General features: G+C 45.0%; 1 protein-coding gene across 3 annotated transcripts in view; it reads left to right on the plus strand.

Moving 5' to 3' along the window:
* TMEM255A (transmembrane protein 255A) overlaps window positions 1-13,532 on the plus strand; it is a 50,136-nt gene that overhangs the window by 2,495 nt on the left and 34,109 nt on the right. For all 3 annotated transcript variants that reach the window (XM_037908414.2, XM_037908413.2, XM_037908415.2), the window contains exon 2: window positions 3,183-3,325. In XM_037908414.2, coding sequence (XP_037764342.1) covers window positions 3,183-3,325 — 143 coding nt within the window. The remainder of the gene's footprint in view (window positions 1-3,182; window positions 3,326-13,532) is intronic.

A 13,532-nucleotide genomic window follows, 5' to 3' on the forward strand; every position in this document is an offset into this window, starting at 1 on the left:
TAAACCTGTAAGTCTTTGAGAATTTAAGGTATCCATCTGGAATGTAAATTTATAAAAATAATTAAATTGGGATTTAATAAATAAAATACAAACAATGGAGCATTAGGGAAAGCTACATTTTAATATTTGTCAGGCAGTAAATACAAAGAAAATGTTCTCCTTAAGAGTCAACAGATTTGAAATGCTTTAGCAGGGCATATTTTGCATAGTTAACTTATTTGACACATTTAGCAAAATACAAAACAGAAGAATACTTAGCCATCTATACACATGCACACTAATTCATCCTGTAGCCAATAAAAGCCAGGGCCTGGTGATAAGATCTGGCCTAGATATTAGGAGCCACTTTGACAATCTTTGAAGGAAACGGCTTTAGGGGAAGCTGTTTGAAATCATTTTTTTTTTTTAATTGAAGCAGTTTCGTACCTGTTCTTTGTTTGTTAACATTAGCGTGGGTAAGCACTTGTACTAGAGATGCTCTCCCCAGTCTCATGCTGTTATCTCATGAGGCATTATTCCCCTGAGTTTTTGCCAATCTTTCAAGGCCTTTTTTCATAGGATATCAGAAATAGTAAACAAATCAATAACATTAACAAAGGAGGATTGAGCATCCACCCTGAAGCGAAACTCATCCCCCTACCACAGTGACAAATTGTGTTAGTTCTGAAATGTACGGTATGTAGAAACTTTTTTCCCTAGTGGGTGGCACTTTCAGACTGCTTTTAAAAAGTTAAAGGACTTCTCTGAAGTTGATGGCTCCGGGGGGGGTGGGGTGGGGCAGGAGGGATGCCAGTGGGTGGAATAGTGAAACTACAGGAAAAGTTAACTGGCCAGTGGTATGCAGAGCTAAGGGCCAAATATTTGTAGCTGACTGGCTGTCGCTGTGCATGATAACTGACCATGACGTCTGCAGCTAAAGTTAATTCAATCAGCCTGGAACCGGAATATTACTGGTATAGAATCATAGAATATCAGGGTTGGAAGGGACCTCAGGAGGGTCATCTAGTCCAACCCCCTGCTCAAAGCAGGACCGATCCCCGACTAAATCATCCCAGCCAGGGCTTTGTCAAGCCTGACCTTAAAAACTTCTAGGGAAGGAGATTCCACCACCTCCCTGGGTAACAAGGTATTATTCCTTGATCCTGCGACCCTTACTCACATGAGTAAACCTGATTTACGTATGCAGTCCCAATGAAATCAGTGGGAGTCAGAAATACTTGCACAAGTAGAGGTTACAAAATTGTGATCCCAGTGGCTGTTCAACAAGATGCTGAAGTGTGTGGTACAGTGATGTCATCTGATGCAATGGGACGTTGATCAGGCTGCCCTGATGTCACTGTGTGTAGGGAGGGAGAAGGGAACCTTAAAGAGTTTCTATAATACACAGTGAAATGCAATGTACTGGTCAGTGACCATTCAAGAGACCTACAGAAAACTGGTTTCTTAATGGAGGTGGCCTTCTTAAGGGCTTGTCTACAAACACAAGGTGTTCCACTTTCACTGTAGAGGTAGAGTTAAAGCAGTACAATCCATCTTGTGTGCATGCAGTTTTCCTAGTATAAGGAAGTTTTTTACTGGTATTCCTGTATGGGAAGGGAAATAAACTGTACTGTTAAAAGGCACCTTTATATTGATAAAACTGCATCCATAGTAAGGGTTGTACCAATGTAACTATTTAGCTAACAAATCATACCCCTAACCTACATCGTTATATATCAATACAAAATCTTTGTATAAACCAGGAAGAAAGGCTAATTGGGATTACAGCTGGTGTGCCTGGGGAATATGGCCTCGAGACAGAAGGCTGTCTCATAAGACTGATTGCTGTATAGGTTTCACTGTATTTAAAGTGGGGGTGGGTGGAGGGGGAATGGGGCGTGTCTGGACCAGCACTTCTCTGTCTCTGTATAGGGAGCTTTGAGTGTGGGATTCTCCTCTGTTAGGCTGGTCCTTTCTTCTCCCAGCAGAGTTAGCAGTTCCTCTGGGCTGGTTCTTTATAATACCAGATGGAGACTATTGGGGAAGCCCTTAGAATGTTTAGAAGTTGCTGTTCGGGTGATTCTAAGAACCACAGACTTCGCATAACTCGGATTTAGAATCACCCCGACAGCTCCCAAGAGCACTTGCGATCTAGAAAGCCAGGCAGGGGAACCTTTGGAAATATGTTATCCTGCTAGCTGGACTCGACTTGTACTCAGCTATGTTTACATAATTTATAAAATTTAATTAGAAGGATTGATCAGCAAAGTGATTTAAACTTTGCAAAATATACATTGAATAAGTAGGGTTAAAATAGTGTTTGAACATCACAACTGGTTTTCCTGCTGGCAAATGGAATCATTACTTTATATTTACACTCTTTCAGGCACCCTATACATATTTAAACTTATTTTTAAAAAATCTAGTCCATAATCTAAGTATTTATAGGCAGTTTATATCCATTTTAATAATCCATAAATTCATTTTACAAACAGCATCTAAAAATACCTGCAGCTTAGTTATAGTTTAATATTTATGACCTGGGATGAGGAAAAATGGTTGTTATTAATGCCCATTTACATAGAAGATTGTGGATACCTGTATTTATTATCATGTGATGAGATCACCTTTTAAACCCTTCACTTTTAAAGTGGATGGTGGCTGTTTAATTTAACAAAAGCAAATAGACTAAATAATAATTTATTTAATACATGTACTAGTAATAAAATAACATTCCTTGTTAGTTTAATTGTCACAGACATTAAGGGCTAGATCTGGTGTAAATCAGCATAAATCCACTGATGGCAAATGAGCTATGCAGATTTACACCAGCTGAGATCCATCGCTATATATCCAAACAGTGAGAGATATAACTTAATTCCAGCCCTACAGTGGTTTATATATTCAGATTCAGCTAAAGCGAGAAATGGCTGACGGAAATAAAAAAGAGCTGAATATTACATTGTCAGAGAGAAAATCAAGCTTTGACAGCATGTGGTGGTGGGAGGGTGACCAGATGTCCCGATTTTATTGGGATAGTCCCGATATGTGGGGCTTTATATGGGCTCCTATTACCTCTCACCCCCGTCCCGATTTTTCACACTTGCTATCTGGTCACCCTAGGCGGTGGGAGGGGGACTTCGGGAAATGGTTGCTGTTCCCAGATGGAATTAGCGAATTCTATTGTGTATGTGTGTTTTTAGGGTCATTCAATAGAAGAAAAAGAAATTCCCTCTACGTAACTGTGACTCTCCTCATTGTGTCAGTATTAATTCTTACGGTGGGCCTAGCTGCTACAACAAGAACCCAAAATGTGACTGTTGGAGGTTATTACCCTGGGGTTATTGTAAGTATAGAACTCGTAGGTAGGTCTAGAAAACTTATTGCCTACAAAGTCGTTTGTAATGCTGCAAATGTTATAAAAGGGTGACCCTCTCCTAAATACTAACGTCTGCTCAGCTACTTTATTGCCATTTATTATGTATTATTGTTTTGCACATTCCAACTCATGTCCATGTGAAAATCCCATCCAGTCAAATTGCGGTCTTCTCCAATCTAGGCTTGCACAATAATGATATGTTGATCTACACAGCTCCAAATCCTCCAGATAAATGTGATTTTTGGCTGACATATGGTTTGTTGTAAAACATTTTTAGTTTGCATAAGTCTGATTCATCCAGTGTGGGGTAAGAGAGAGATGCCAAAAACAGCTGGGAAATCAAGGCCCAAAACATTAGTTCCGCTGAGCTCGTGTGTGTAATTGTGTATAAAGTTACATTCAAAGTTGTTTACAGGGTCACAGCCCCAGACTGGAAAAAACTAGGAACAGTTGAAGAAGGGGAAAGAAATTAGTGCTAGATTTCTTCGTTTTACAAGCTGACAAGGGATTGATCCATGTCAAAACTGTTAGCATGCCAATTTCTATTTTAAAATTAAAATGGGAAAATAAGATCCTATCACAGACCTCTTGAAAGTCATTCATAAAGCATAAACATTTATTTAGTGATGGGAATATGATTTTGGAGCCTAAACACCTTGAAGTTCTCTGGTTGGAAGCCAGAGCTGATTGCTAGCGATTGAAAGTTGTTACCTTTTTACAGCTGTCTGGACTATATGAGGAGTGTTGTTAATCTCAATAGAGTTTGTACCTCCAATGAAAAAGTGTCTCCGTCAGCAAAAAAAACAAACCCCTTCACTGTTCCCATTGGCACTCAGATTCTTGAGGGCACTGATTTAATTAACATACTCAGCGTAGCAGGCAGGGCCACCTGACTATTCAGATTGCATCCCTGCCTGTTAGTTTGTTAATCGGCTGGATGGAAATGTGCGGTGACCTCACGTACCTTTCTGCACATGAGAACATTGTAATCTGTTGCTGCGTTATCCAGTACATACTTAAAATAGCCAGTGTTTCACAACGCTCTGGAGTTTCTCTTTACTCCTTCAAAGAGACTGCTGGAAGGTATGCCCATGCTATGAGATTTCCCAAAGAAGTTAGCTTCTATAGCTCCAGAGGAATGGCTTCGTTCTGATTGTAGCACCCTGGGAAAGTCTTGTTCACACATTTGAATTGCAATAGAACATGCCGAAGTGCAGATCATTCAATGCCCTTGTTACGGCAGAAGACAAAAACCCTAATCCATTGAGTTAACAATTAGTTTTTTTCTGAAAACAGGCGAGTTTTTGGCTCTGTTTGGATATTTTTTCCATAAGGGACTCATTCGGTCACATTCTATTCTTAGTCCCATTGATTTCCCTGGGAGATCTGTGCAAAGATCAAAGGTAGAATTGTTTCTGTAGGAAGTCATCGTTAAACACAGACATATTAATAATACTTAGCACTTTTCATCCAGTAATCTCAAAGTGCTCTATAGTCTGTGAGTAAGTAATACCCATTTTATAGATTGGCAACTGAAGCATAAGGAGGTTAAGTGATTTGTCTTAGGTCATGCAGCAGAACTGTAACAGTTTTGAGTAGGAACCCAGGCGTCCTGAGTGCAGTGTCTTGTTTAAAAGAAAACTCATTTATATGCTATCTCTCACCTACTTAGTTAATTTGTGTGGAGTCCTACGTTTTGTTTGAAGTTTGTAATAATAGATTTTACACTATTCTACAGTGTTGACAGTGTTTCTAATAACTGATTGGCTTAGTACTAATTTCTTTCTTTCCTTTATTTTGTCTGTTCTGTGCAAACAGAGTTTACCAAGGTGGCTGATGAAGAACTGTGTTAAATTGATGTTTGTCTGAATCAAGTGATTACTTCCTTGGGCTTTGGTTCTTCTTGTGGGAATTTCAATAAAAATGTACCCTGGGTTGCTTTTTACTGTTAACATGGGAAACAAAAGGAACTGGGGCCAGATCCTCAGCTGGCATAACTTGGCATCGCTCCATTGACTTCCCTGCCTGTTTACACAAGCTGAGGATCCGGCCTTGGAGATATAGGTAACACAACACACAGTCATGCTGTAGTGTGGGATGCCTAACCTCTGTGACATGGAGGGCTCTGTGGGTTATTTGCTGGGAATGCCTAATTTGTGCATTCACAGGAGGCAGTGTGGCCTGTTGGATAGAGCACTGGACAGGGACTCGGCAAACCTGGGTTCTGTTCCCAGCTCTGCCACTGGCCTGCTTGGTGACCTTGGGCAAGACGCTTCTGCTCTCTGCGCCTCAGCTTCCCCACGTGTAAAGTGGGGATAATGCTACTCCTTTGTAAAACACTTGGAGATCTACTGGTAAAAGTGCTATTATTGACATAACTTCAGATATGAAAAGTAAAGCACAGCCACCCATTATAACTGCGCTTATGTTTATAGGCCCTGGTTCAACACAGCATTTATGCATGTGCTTAAGCCTCATTGGCTTCAGTGAAACTTCAGTATGTGCCTGAAATTAAGAACATAAGAGCGGTCATACTGGGTCAGATTAATGGTCCATCTAGCCCAGTATCCTGTCTTCCGACAGTGGCCAATGCCAGGTGCTTCAGAGAGAATGAACAGAACAGGTAATCACCAAGTGATCCATCCCCAGTTGTCCAGTCCCAGTTTTTGGCAAACAGAGGTTAGGGACACTTCAGAGCATAGTTTTGCATCCCTGCCCATCTTGGCTAATAGCCGTTGATGGACCCATCCTCCATAAATTATCTAGTTCTTTTTTGAATGCTGTTATAGTCTTGGCCTTCACAACATCCTCTGGCTGTGTGTTGTGTGAAGAAATACTTCCTTTTGTTTGTTTTAAACCTTCTGATTATTAATCTTATTTGGTGACCCCTACTTCCTGTGTTATGAGAGAGAGTAAATAACACTTCCTTATTTACTTTCTCCACACCCGTCATGATTTTATAGACCTCTATCATATCTCCCCTTAGATAACTTAGTCATCTCTTTCCCAAGTTGAAAAGTCCCAGTCTTATTAATCTCTCCTTGTATGAAAGCTGTTCCATACCCTCAGTAATTTTTGTTGCCCTTTTTTATACCTTTTCCAATTCCAATATATCTTCTTTGAGATGAGATGACTAGATCTGCACACAATATTCAATATGCGGGCGTACCATTGATTTATATAGAGGAACTATGATTTTCTGTTTTATTATCTATCCCTTTCCTAATGATTCTCAACATTCTGTTCGCTTTTTTGACTGCCGCTGCACATTGAGTGGATGTTTTCAGAGAACTATCCACAGGGACTCCAAGATCTCTTTCTTAAGTAGTAACAGCTAATTTAGACCCCATCATTTTATATGTATAGTTGGAATTATGGTTTCCAATGTGCATTACTTTCCATTTATCAGCATTGAATTTCAGCTGCCATTTTGTTACCCAGTCACTCAGTTTTGTGAGATCCCTTTGTAACTCTTTGCAGTCTGCTTTGGACTTAACTATCCTGAGTAGTTTTATATTATTTGAAAATTTTGCCACCTCACTGTTTACCCCTTTTTCCAGATCATTTCCCAGTACAGACTCCTGGGGGACGCCATTATTTACCTCTCTCCACTCTGAAAAATGACCGTTTATTCCTATTCTTTGTTTGCTATCTTTTAACCAGTTACTGATCCATGAGAGAACCTTCCCTCTTATTCCATGACATCTTACTTTGCTTAAGAGCCTTTGGTGAGGGACCTTGTAAAGGCTTTCTGAAAATTTAAGTACACAGTATCCTTTGGATCCCCCGTGTCCACATGCTTGTTGACCCTCTCAAAGAATTCTAGTGGATTTGTGAGGCATGATTTCCCTTTACAAAAACCATGTTGACTCTTTCCCAACAAATCATGTTCACCTCTGTGTCTGATAAATCTGTTCTTTACTATAGTTTCAACCAATTTGCCTGGAACTGAAGTCAGGCTTACTGGCCTGTAATTGCTGGGACTGCCTCTGGAATCTTTTTTAAAAAATTGGCATCACATTAGCTATCGTCCAGTTATCTGGTACAGAAGCTGATTTAAATGATAGATTACTGTGGTGGGGCACCTGCCCCACACAGGCAGGAGAAGGGTTAAGGCAGCTTTGGAGAGGCTGCACAGAACCCAGCCAGTCAGGAAAGGGCTCACTGGGAGAGCCAATCAAGAGAAGGCTTGCTGGAGCAGCCTATATATAAAGGGCTGCTCAACAGAGCAAAGGCAGTCTCTCCCTGGAGGGCAAGGGGGAAGAACTGTCTGCAGAGGAGCACTGGAGATACTGCAGTGCTGGGTAGGGTAGCGGAGAAGTAGGGACGCTCTTGGCTGACCACGGCCAGACTGAAGCAAGGGCAGGGAAGGTGGTAGGGCAATAGGGGAAGTGGCCCAGGGAAAGTAGGCAGAGGGAATAGGAGGAGGGGCAGTAAGTGGCTGCCAGCTATAGAGTCCCTGGGCCGGGTGGGATTGGGTCCCCCCCTCCCCTTTTTTCCCTACTTGCCAATGAGGAGAATGGCCTAAATCCAGGCTGCAGTTTGCCCCTGAAGCCAGGGGCTAGACTAGAAACTGCAGTTGGCTGCTGAGGCAAGTAGAGGGACTGAGGACGGCCTGTCCCCTGAAACGGGGGAGGCAGCGGGCTGGGGCACAGCCAGAGGGGTGTGTCCCAAAGAGGATGCCGCGGTCCAGGAGCAACGCAAGTCCAGGAAGTGGTGGAGGAAGTGGAAGTAAAGGCGAGTGAGACACCTCTAGTAAAAGGCACCCTGGTGGTCCAAGAGAGCTAATTCCCAGCACGACCAGCAGGAGGCTCCGTGGTGGTGTGTCTCCACCGTTACAGTTACACACTACAATTAGTGTTTGAAAATGGATTAGAATTTGGGAGGAGAGTCTGAGGCCGCGTCCACACTACAAACTCTGGTTGCTGCAGTTAGGATATTGCACATGCATGCGCACGCTTGGCTCCTTGAGTGGACACTGCGCATACTCACCAGGAGTGCTTGTGTGAATGCACAGTGCAGTGCACCGTGGGTAGGCATCCCAGTGTGCAACTTGCTATGATCTGGTTCACTGTCTTTTGGGAAATTTTGGCGATGCATTGTGGGACAGAAACAACTCGCACAGAGGTGACTGGGAACAAGGGGTCATGTTCCCATCGTGCAACTTTCTCCATTCCATAATACCATCCTTATCCCATCATTTTTGCGCCTTTTTTTTAAATCTCACAAACCTGCGTGGCACTTCTCACTGTCTGCCATCTCTGACACACTCATGGAGCCTCCACAGCTCTGCACTACTGTCATCAACAGGACAAACGATCCCCTGATATTTGCAGAGCCACAGGAAGAAGCGGAGCAGTGGGGGACGTGATGATTTTGTGGAGGGACAGTTTGCTGTGGGACACAGAAAAAACCAATTCAAGGTTATTGGCGGCATTCACGGAGCAGTTGCAGACCGCTGAGTGTTGCAACTGTGCCCAAGAAACGAGCACTGACTGGTGGGATCGCATCGTAAGGCAGGTTCGGGATGACAAGCTGTGGCTGCAGCACTTTAGGATGCAAAAGGCCACATTCCTGGATCTGTGTGCCGAGCTCACCCCAGCCCTCCAGCACAGGGACACCAGAATGACAGCTGCACTGACAGTTAAGAAGTGAGTGACGGTAACGCAGCGAAAGCTGGCAGTGCTGGATTGCTACTAGTCAGTGGGAAATTGTTTTGGAGTTGGTAAATCCGCAATGGGGGCTGTTGCCAGGCAAGTATGGGGGGCCATTAAAGTGCAGGACATAGTGGATGGATTTGCAGCAATGGGGTTCCCGAACTGCAGCGAGGCAATAGGGATATGCTTGCCGTCTGTTTTAGCACCAGCCCACTTTGCCACAGAGTACATCAACAGGAAGGGCTACTTTTCTGTGGCTGTGCAAGGGTTGGTGGGTCATCGGTAAGGCTACGAGTTAGTCACGGAGGTCACGGAAGTCACAGAATCTTGAGCACGCGGGTGGCGGGGGAGCCCCACAGCTCCCAGCAGCTGCAGGCGGCAGGGGAAACCCCCACAGCTCCCGGCAGCAGTGGTACCCCGCCACCCCCAGCGGCTGCATGTGACTCCAGCCCCTGTGCAGCTGCCCTGCTTCAGGTGGTGTGGGGACCCGCAGATCCCCATTTTGTCGGGTATATTTTTAGTAAAAGCCACAGACAGGTCACGGCTTCCGGGAATTTTTCTTTTTTGCTTGTGACAAAATCTTAGCCTTCATCATCAGGGATACTTCACCAACATCAGTGTGGGCTGGTCAGGGAAGACACTCGCATCTTTAAGAGCACAGGGCTGTTCAGAAAGCTGTGAGCAGGGACATTCTTTCCTGACCAGCAGATTACCATTGGGGATGTTGAAGTGCCAATAGTGATCCTGAGGACCCAGCCTACCCCTTGCTCTCCTGGCACATGAAGCCGTACACCAGCCACCTCACAGCACCAAGGAAAGATTCGCCTACCAGCTCAGCAGGTGCAGAATGACAGTTGAATGTATGTTTGGTAGATTGAAGGGGTGCTGGCGTTGTTTACTCACTGGATTGGATCTCAATAAAAAAGCTATCCCAATGGTTATAGCTTCATGTTGTATCCTGCCCACTATCTATTAGGCAAAGGGGTAAAAGTTACTGCCAGGGTGGAGGGCCGAGGTGGAGCAGCTGAGTTCACACAGCCAGACTAAGTTCGCATGGCCAGACTGAATTTGCACAGCCAGACACCAGGACTATTAGAGCTCAATGCGGAGCTATGCAGCTGAGGAGGCCTTGAAAGAGCTTTTTGACAGTCAGCTGCAGTAATGTGTTGCGGTGAACTGTGCTCTGTCTGGCCCTGCAGTTCTGGGGGCTGTTAGGAATTGTGTGGTGCTTGGTGTACATTTATGACTATAACCCTGTCTGGTAATGCACCTATTAATTTTGCAGTGCTTATTGTATATTCATAATTATTACTCGGTGTTTGTCACTGATCCTGTGAGTTCTGGTGCCCTGTACAATAACAAGTAGTGGGCGCTTGCAGAATGCCAAGTGCTACTGAAGCATATACTGTGAAGTAATAAAAATGAATTATTTACCAAAAAATAAATTTTATTGTATATCAAAACCAGTGCAAAATTCCAACGTGCAATTAAAAAGCAAATACAATAAAAACTTGTGAATTAAATTAACAGAACTTCACAAGAGGAACGAACACTCCTGTCCAATTCAGTTCATATTGGCTACACGTATAGCAATCGTAGCTCTCACAGGTCAGTGTATGTGAAACAGCCCATGATGCCATGTGAAATGTTGGGGGGTGGATCATAGAATCATAGAATATCAGGGTTGGAAGGGACCTCAGGAGGTCATCTAGTCCAACCCCCTGCTCAAAGCAGGACCAATCCCCAATTAAATCATCCCAGCCAGGGCTTTGTCAAGCCTGACCTTAAAAACTTCTAAGGAAGGAGATTCTACCACCTCCCTAGGTAACACATTCCAGTGTTTCACCACCCTCTTGGTGAAAAAGTTTTTCCTAATATCCAACCTAAACCTCTCCCACTGCAACTTGAGACCATTACTCCTTGTCCTGTCCTCTTCTACCACTGAGAATAGTCTAGAACCATCTTCTCTGGAACCACCTCTCAGGTAGTTGAAAGTAGCTATCAAATCCCCCCTCATTCTTCTCTTCTGCAGACTAAACTAAACTGCAGACTAGATGTGTAGGTAGATGCTCAAATCGAGTTCTCCAACGACTGCAAAGGGAGGTGAGCCCTTGATTGTTGGACCTGTAGGTCATCAGGACTCTGCAGCATCTGTGTTTGCTGCTGGAGAAGCCCCATTATATCCTGGTGCATCTCCCTCTGTGTCTTCTGGGGCTTTCTCCTGTTTGCTCTTTCCCTGTCCATTCTCTCTACAATATTCACCCTCCAGGCCCTCTGCTCCCGGTCTGATGCAGCCCTGGCTTGCAGGCTCTCACTAAACGTATCCTCCCATGTCCTCTTCTTTCTTCTCCTTATCATGGTCAGGTGTCTGAAGGGGGGACTCCTTGTTGGAATTTTTAATAATGGAAATATTAATATGGGAGATAAATTCCTTTCTTAAGTCCAAAGGCCAAATGGTTATTTTATACAATTGCTCTACCCCCAACACAGTAACAAAGTATTCATAAGCATATGATCAGTATGCTTACAAATCAGCCAGACCCAGGGAAAACCGTCTCATTCTGGCAGGCTCCAGCATGATCAGGTAGGGTCTGACAAAGAACCCTCAAATTCATAACTCTTTTTGCAAACGTATGATGTCACGGCCAATTACTGACTTCAGCTAAAAAAAACACTTTGAGACAGCTCACCCTTATATTCAATCTTAATCTAGATAAGATTCACAACACCCTTTTTCCCTGAGGCCTTTTCTCCTGATTGCTTCTTGCTGACCAGCGGTTCTTCCATTGCTTCTGGGTTCACATAGGCCCTAATTTTTGAGATAACATTGGCATGTGTGGCGAGAAGGTCCATGCTGGCTCCTTCTAAGACAGATTCCGTCTGTCGTATTTAAAACTATCTGCAGTTGCCCCCTAAGTTCCCTGTAAGCTGCGTGGCTGTGCAGGCGCTCAAGAAACCCACCCAGGGACCTGCCACAGCGAGGGGAGGGATGCCCCTGCTGCCGGATCCCAACCTGCTGGGGCATGGAGCACCCCTCCCCCAACCCCAACTCTGCTGCAGTGCGGCCAGGGCTGGCCCCAAGCGTGGCCGGAGTGGCCCAGACCCAGCCGTGGACAGGTCATCCAGACCTGCTGCAGTGGTGTTGCCTCAGCCACAACCAGACTGGCCTGGCCCCCGCCGCGGCCGGGGAGCCCTCCCCTAGGCCAGACTTTCTGGGGCTGGGGTAGGGGTGCCTATCCTGCAGCCCCAACCCCAGAGCTGCCATGGCGGGGAGAGACGAGCCCAGGTGCTGCTGCTGTGGGGAGAGAGAGCTGGGGGGAGTCCTCTCTCCCCGCCGTAGCCCCTGAGCACCCTCCTGCACCCCAAACCCCTCATCCCTGGCCCCATCCCAGAGCCCTCACCCCCTGCACCCCAGTCCTCTGCTCCAGCCCTGAGCCCCTCATCCCAGAACCCGCATCCCCAGCTGGAGCCCTTACACCCCTTCACCCCAACCCTCTACTCCAGCCCTGAGCCCCTCATCCCCAGCCCCATCCCAGAGCCCTTACCCCCTGCACCCCAGTTCTCTGCTCCAGCCCTGAGCCCCTCATTCCCGGCCCCACCCCACCCCCCCAGCCAGAGCCCTCATACCCCTGCATTCCAACCCTCTACTCCAGCCCTGAGCCCCTCATCCTGGGCCTCACCCCCGGGCCTGCACCCCCAACCAGAGCCCTCACACCCCTTCACCCCCCGCAAAAAGTTGCATGTCTGTAAAAAGTTGTATGACCAATTCTGAAAAACAAAACCAAACAATAAAAAAATACCTGGCGCTTGCAGTTGTTTCTTGCTACTCTAATAAAATATGAATTATTTGTGCTAAGAGAAGTTAAATCATGGCAGGTGGATAAGATAGGAGCACAAACTGAGAGCAAATCTCTAATCTATCATACTCATTATTGCTACTGTAGCACCGTATCTGACCCCCATCACTACAGTGTCTGAGCACCTTACAATCTTTTAATGTATTTATCCTCACAACACCCCTGTGAGGCAGGGAACTATTTTACAGATGGAGAACTGAGGCACGGGGAGGCTAAGTGAAATGCCCAAGGTCACATGGAAGGTCTGTGGCGGAGCAAGGAATGGAATCCAGATCTCCTATGTCCCAGGCGAGTGCCTTAAGTCCTGGACTATCCTTCCTGTAATGCATTTTAGTGAGCGGGCTTCCGAATTTCCTTTTCAAAACCATCCTCCCACTGATCAGGTGGTTACATTTCAGATACCCCCGCCCCAGAAGAAAACCATCAAAATGGGAAATCACAGAAATTATTACTTGACACTTTATTCTTTTCGTGCCATTAGTTATTCATAAAATGCATAAATCAGCATCAAGATATCTGGGGTTAATTTTATTGTTTAGCAAAACTAGCTAAGTAGTTGCCTTTTTACATGATCCATTATGCCTCCTAGGGACCCTGGCAGTTTTGGCCAATGTACCTTGTGCATGACATTGCTCTGGATAGCAGATTCTTATGATGACG

Source organism: Chelonia mydas, chromosome 9 (genome assembly GCF_015237465.2).
Source record: "Chelonia mydas isolate rCheMyd1 chromosome 9, rCheMyd1.pri.v2, whole genome shotgun sequence".
Lineage (NCBI taxonomy): Eukaryota > Metazoa > Chordata > Testudines > Cheloniidae > Chelonia > Chelonia mydas.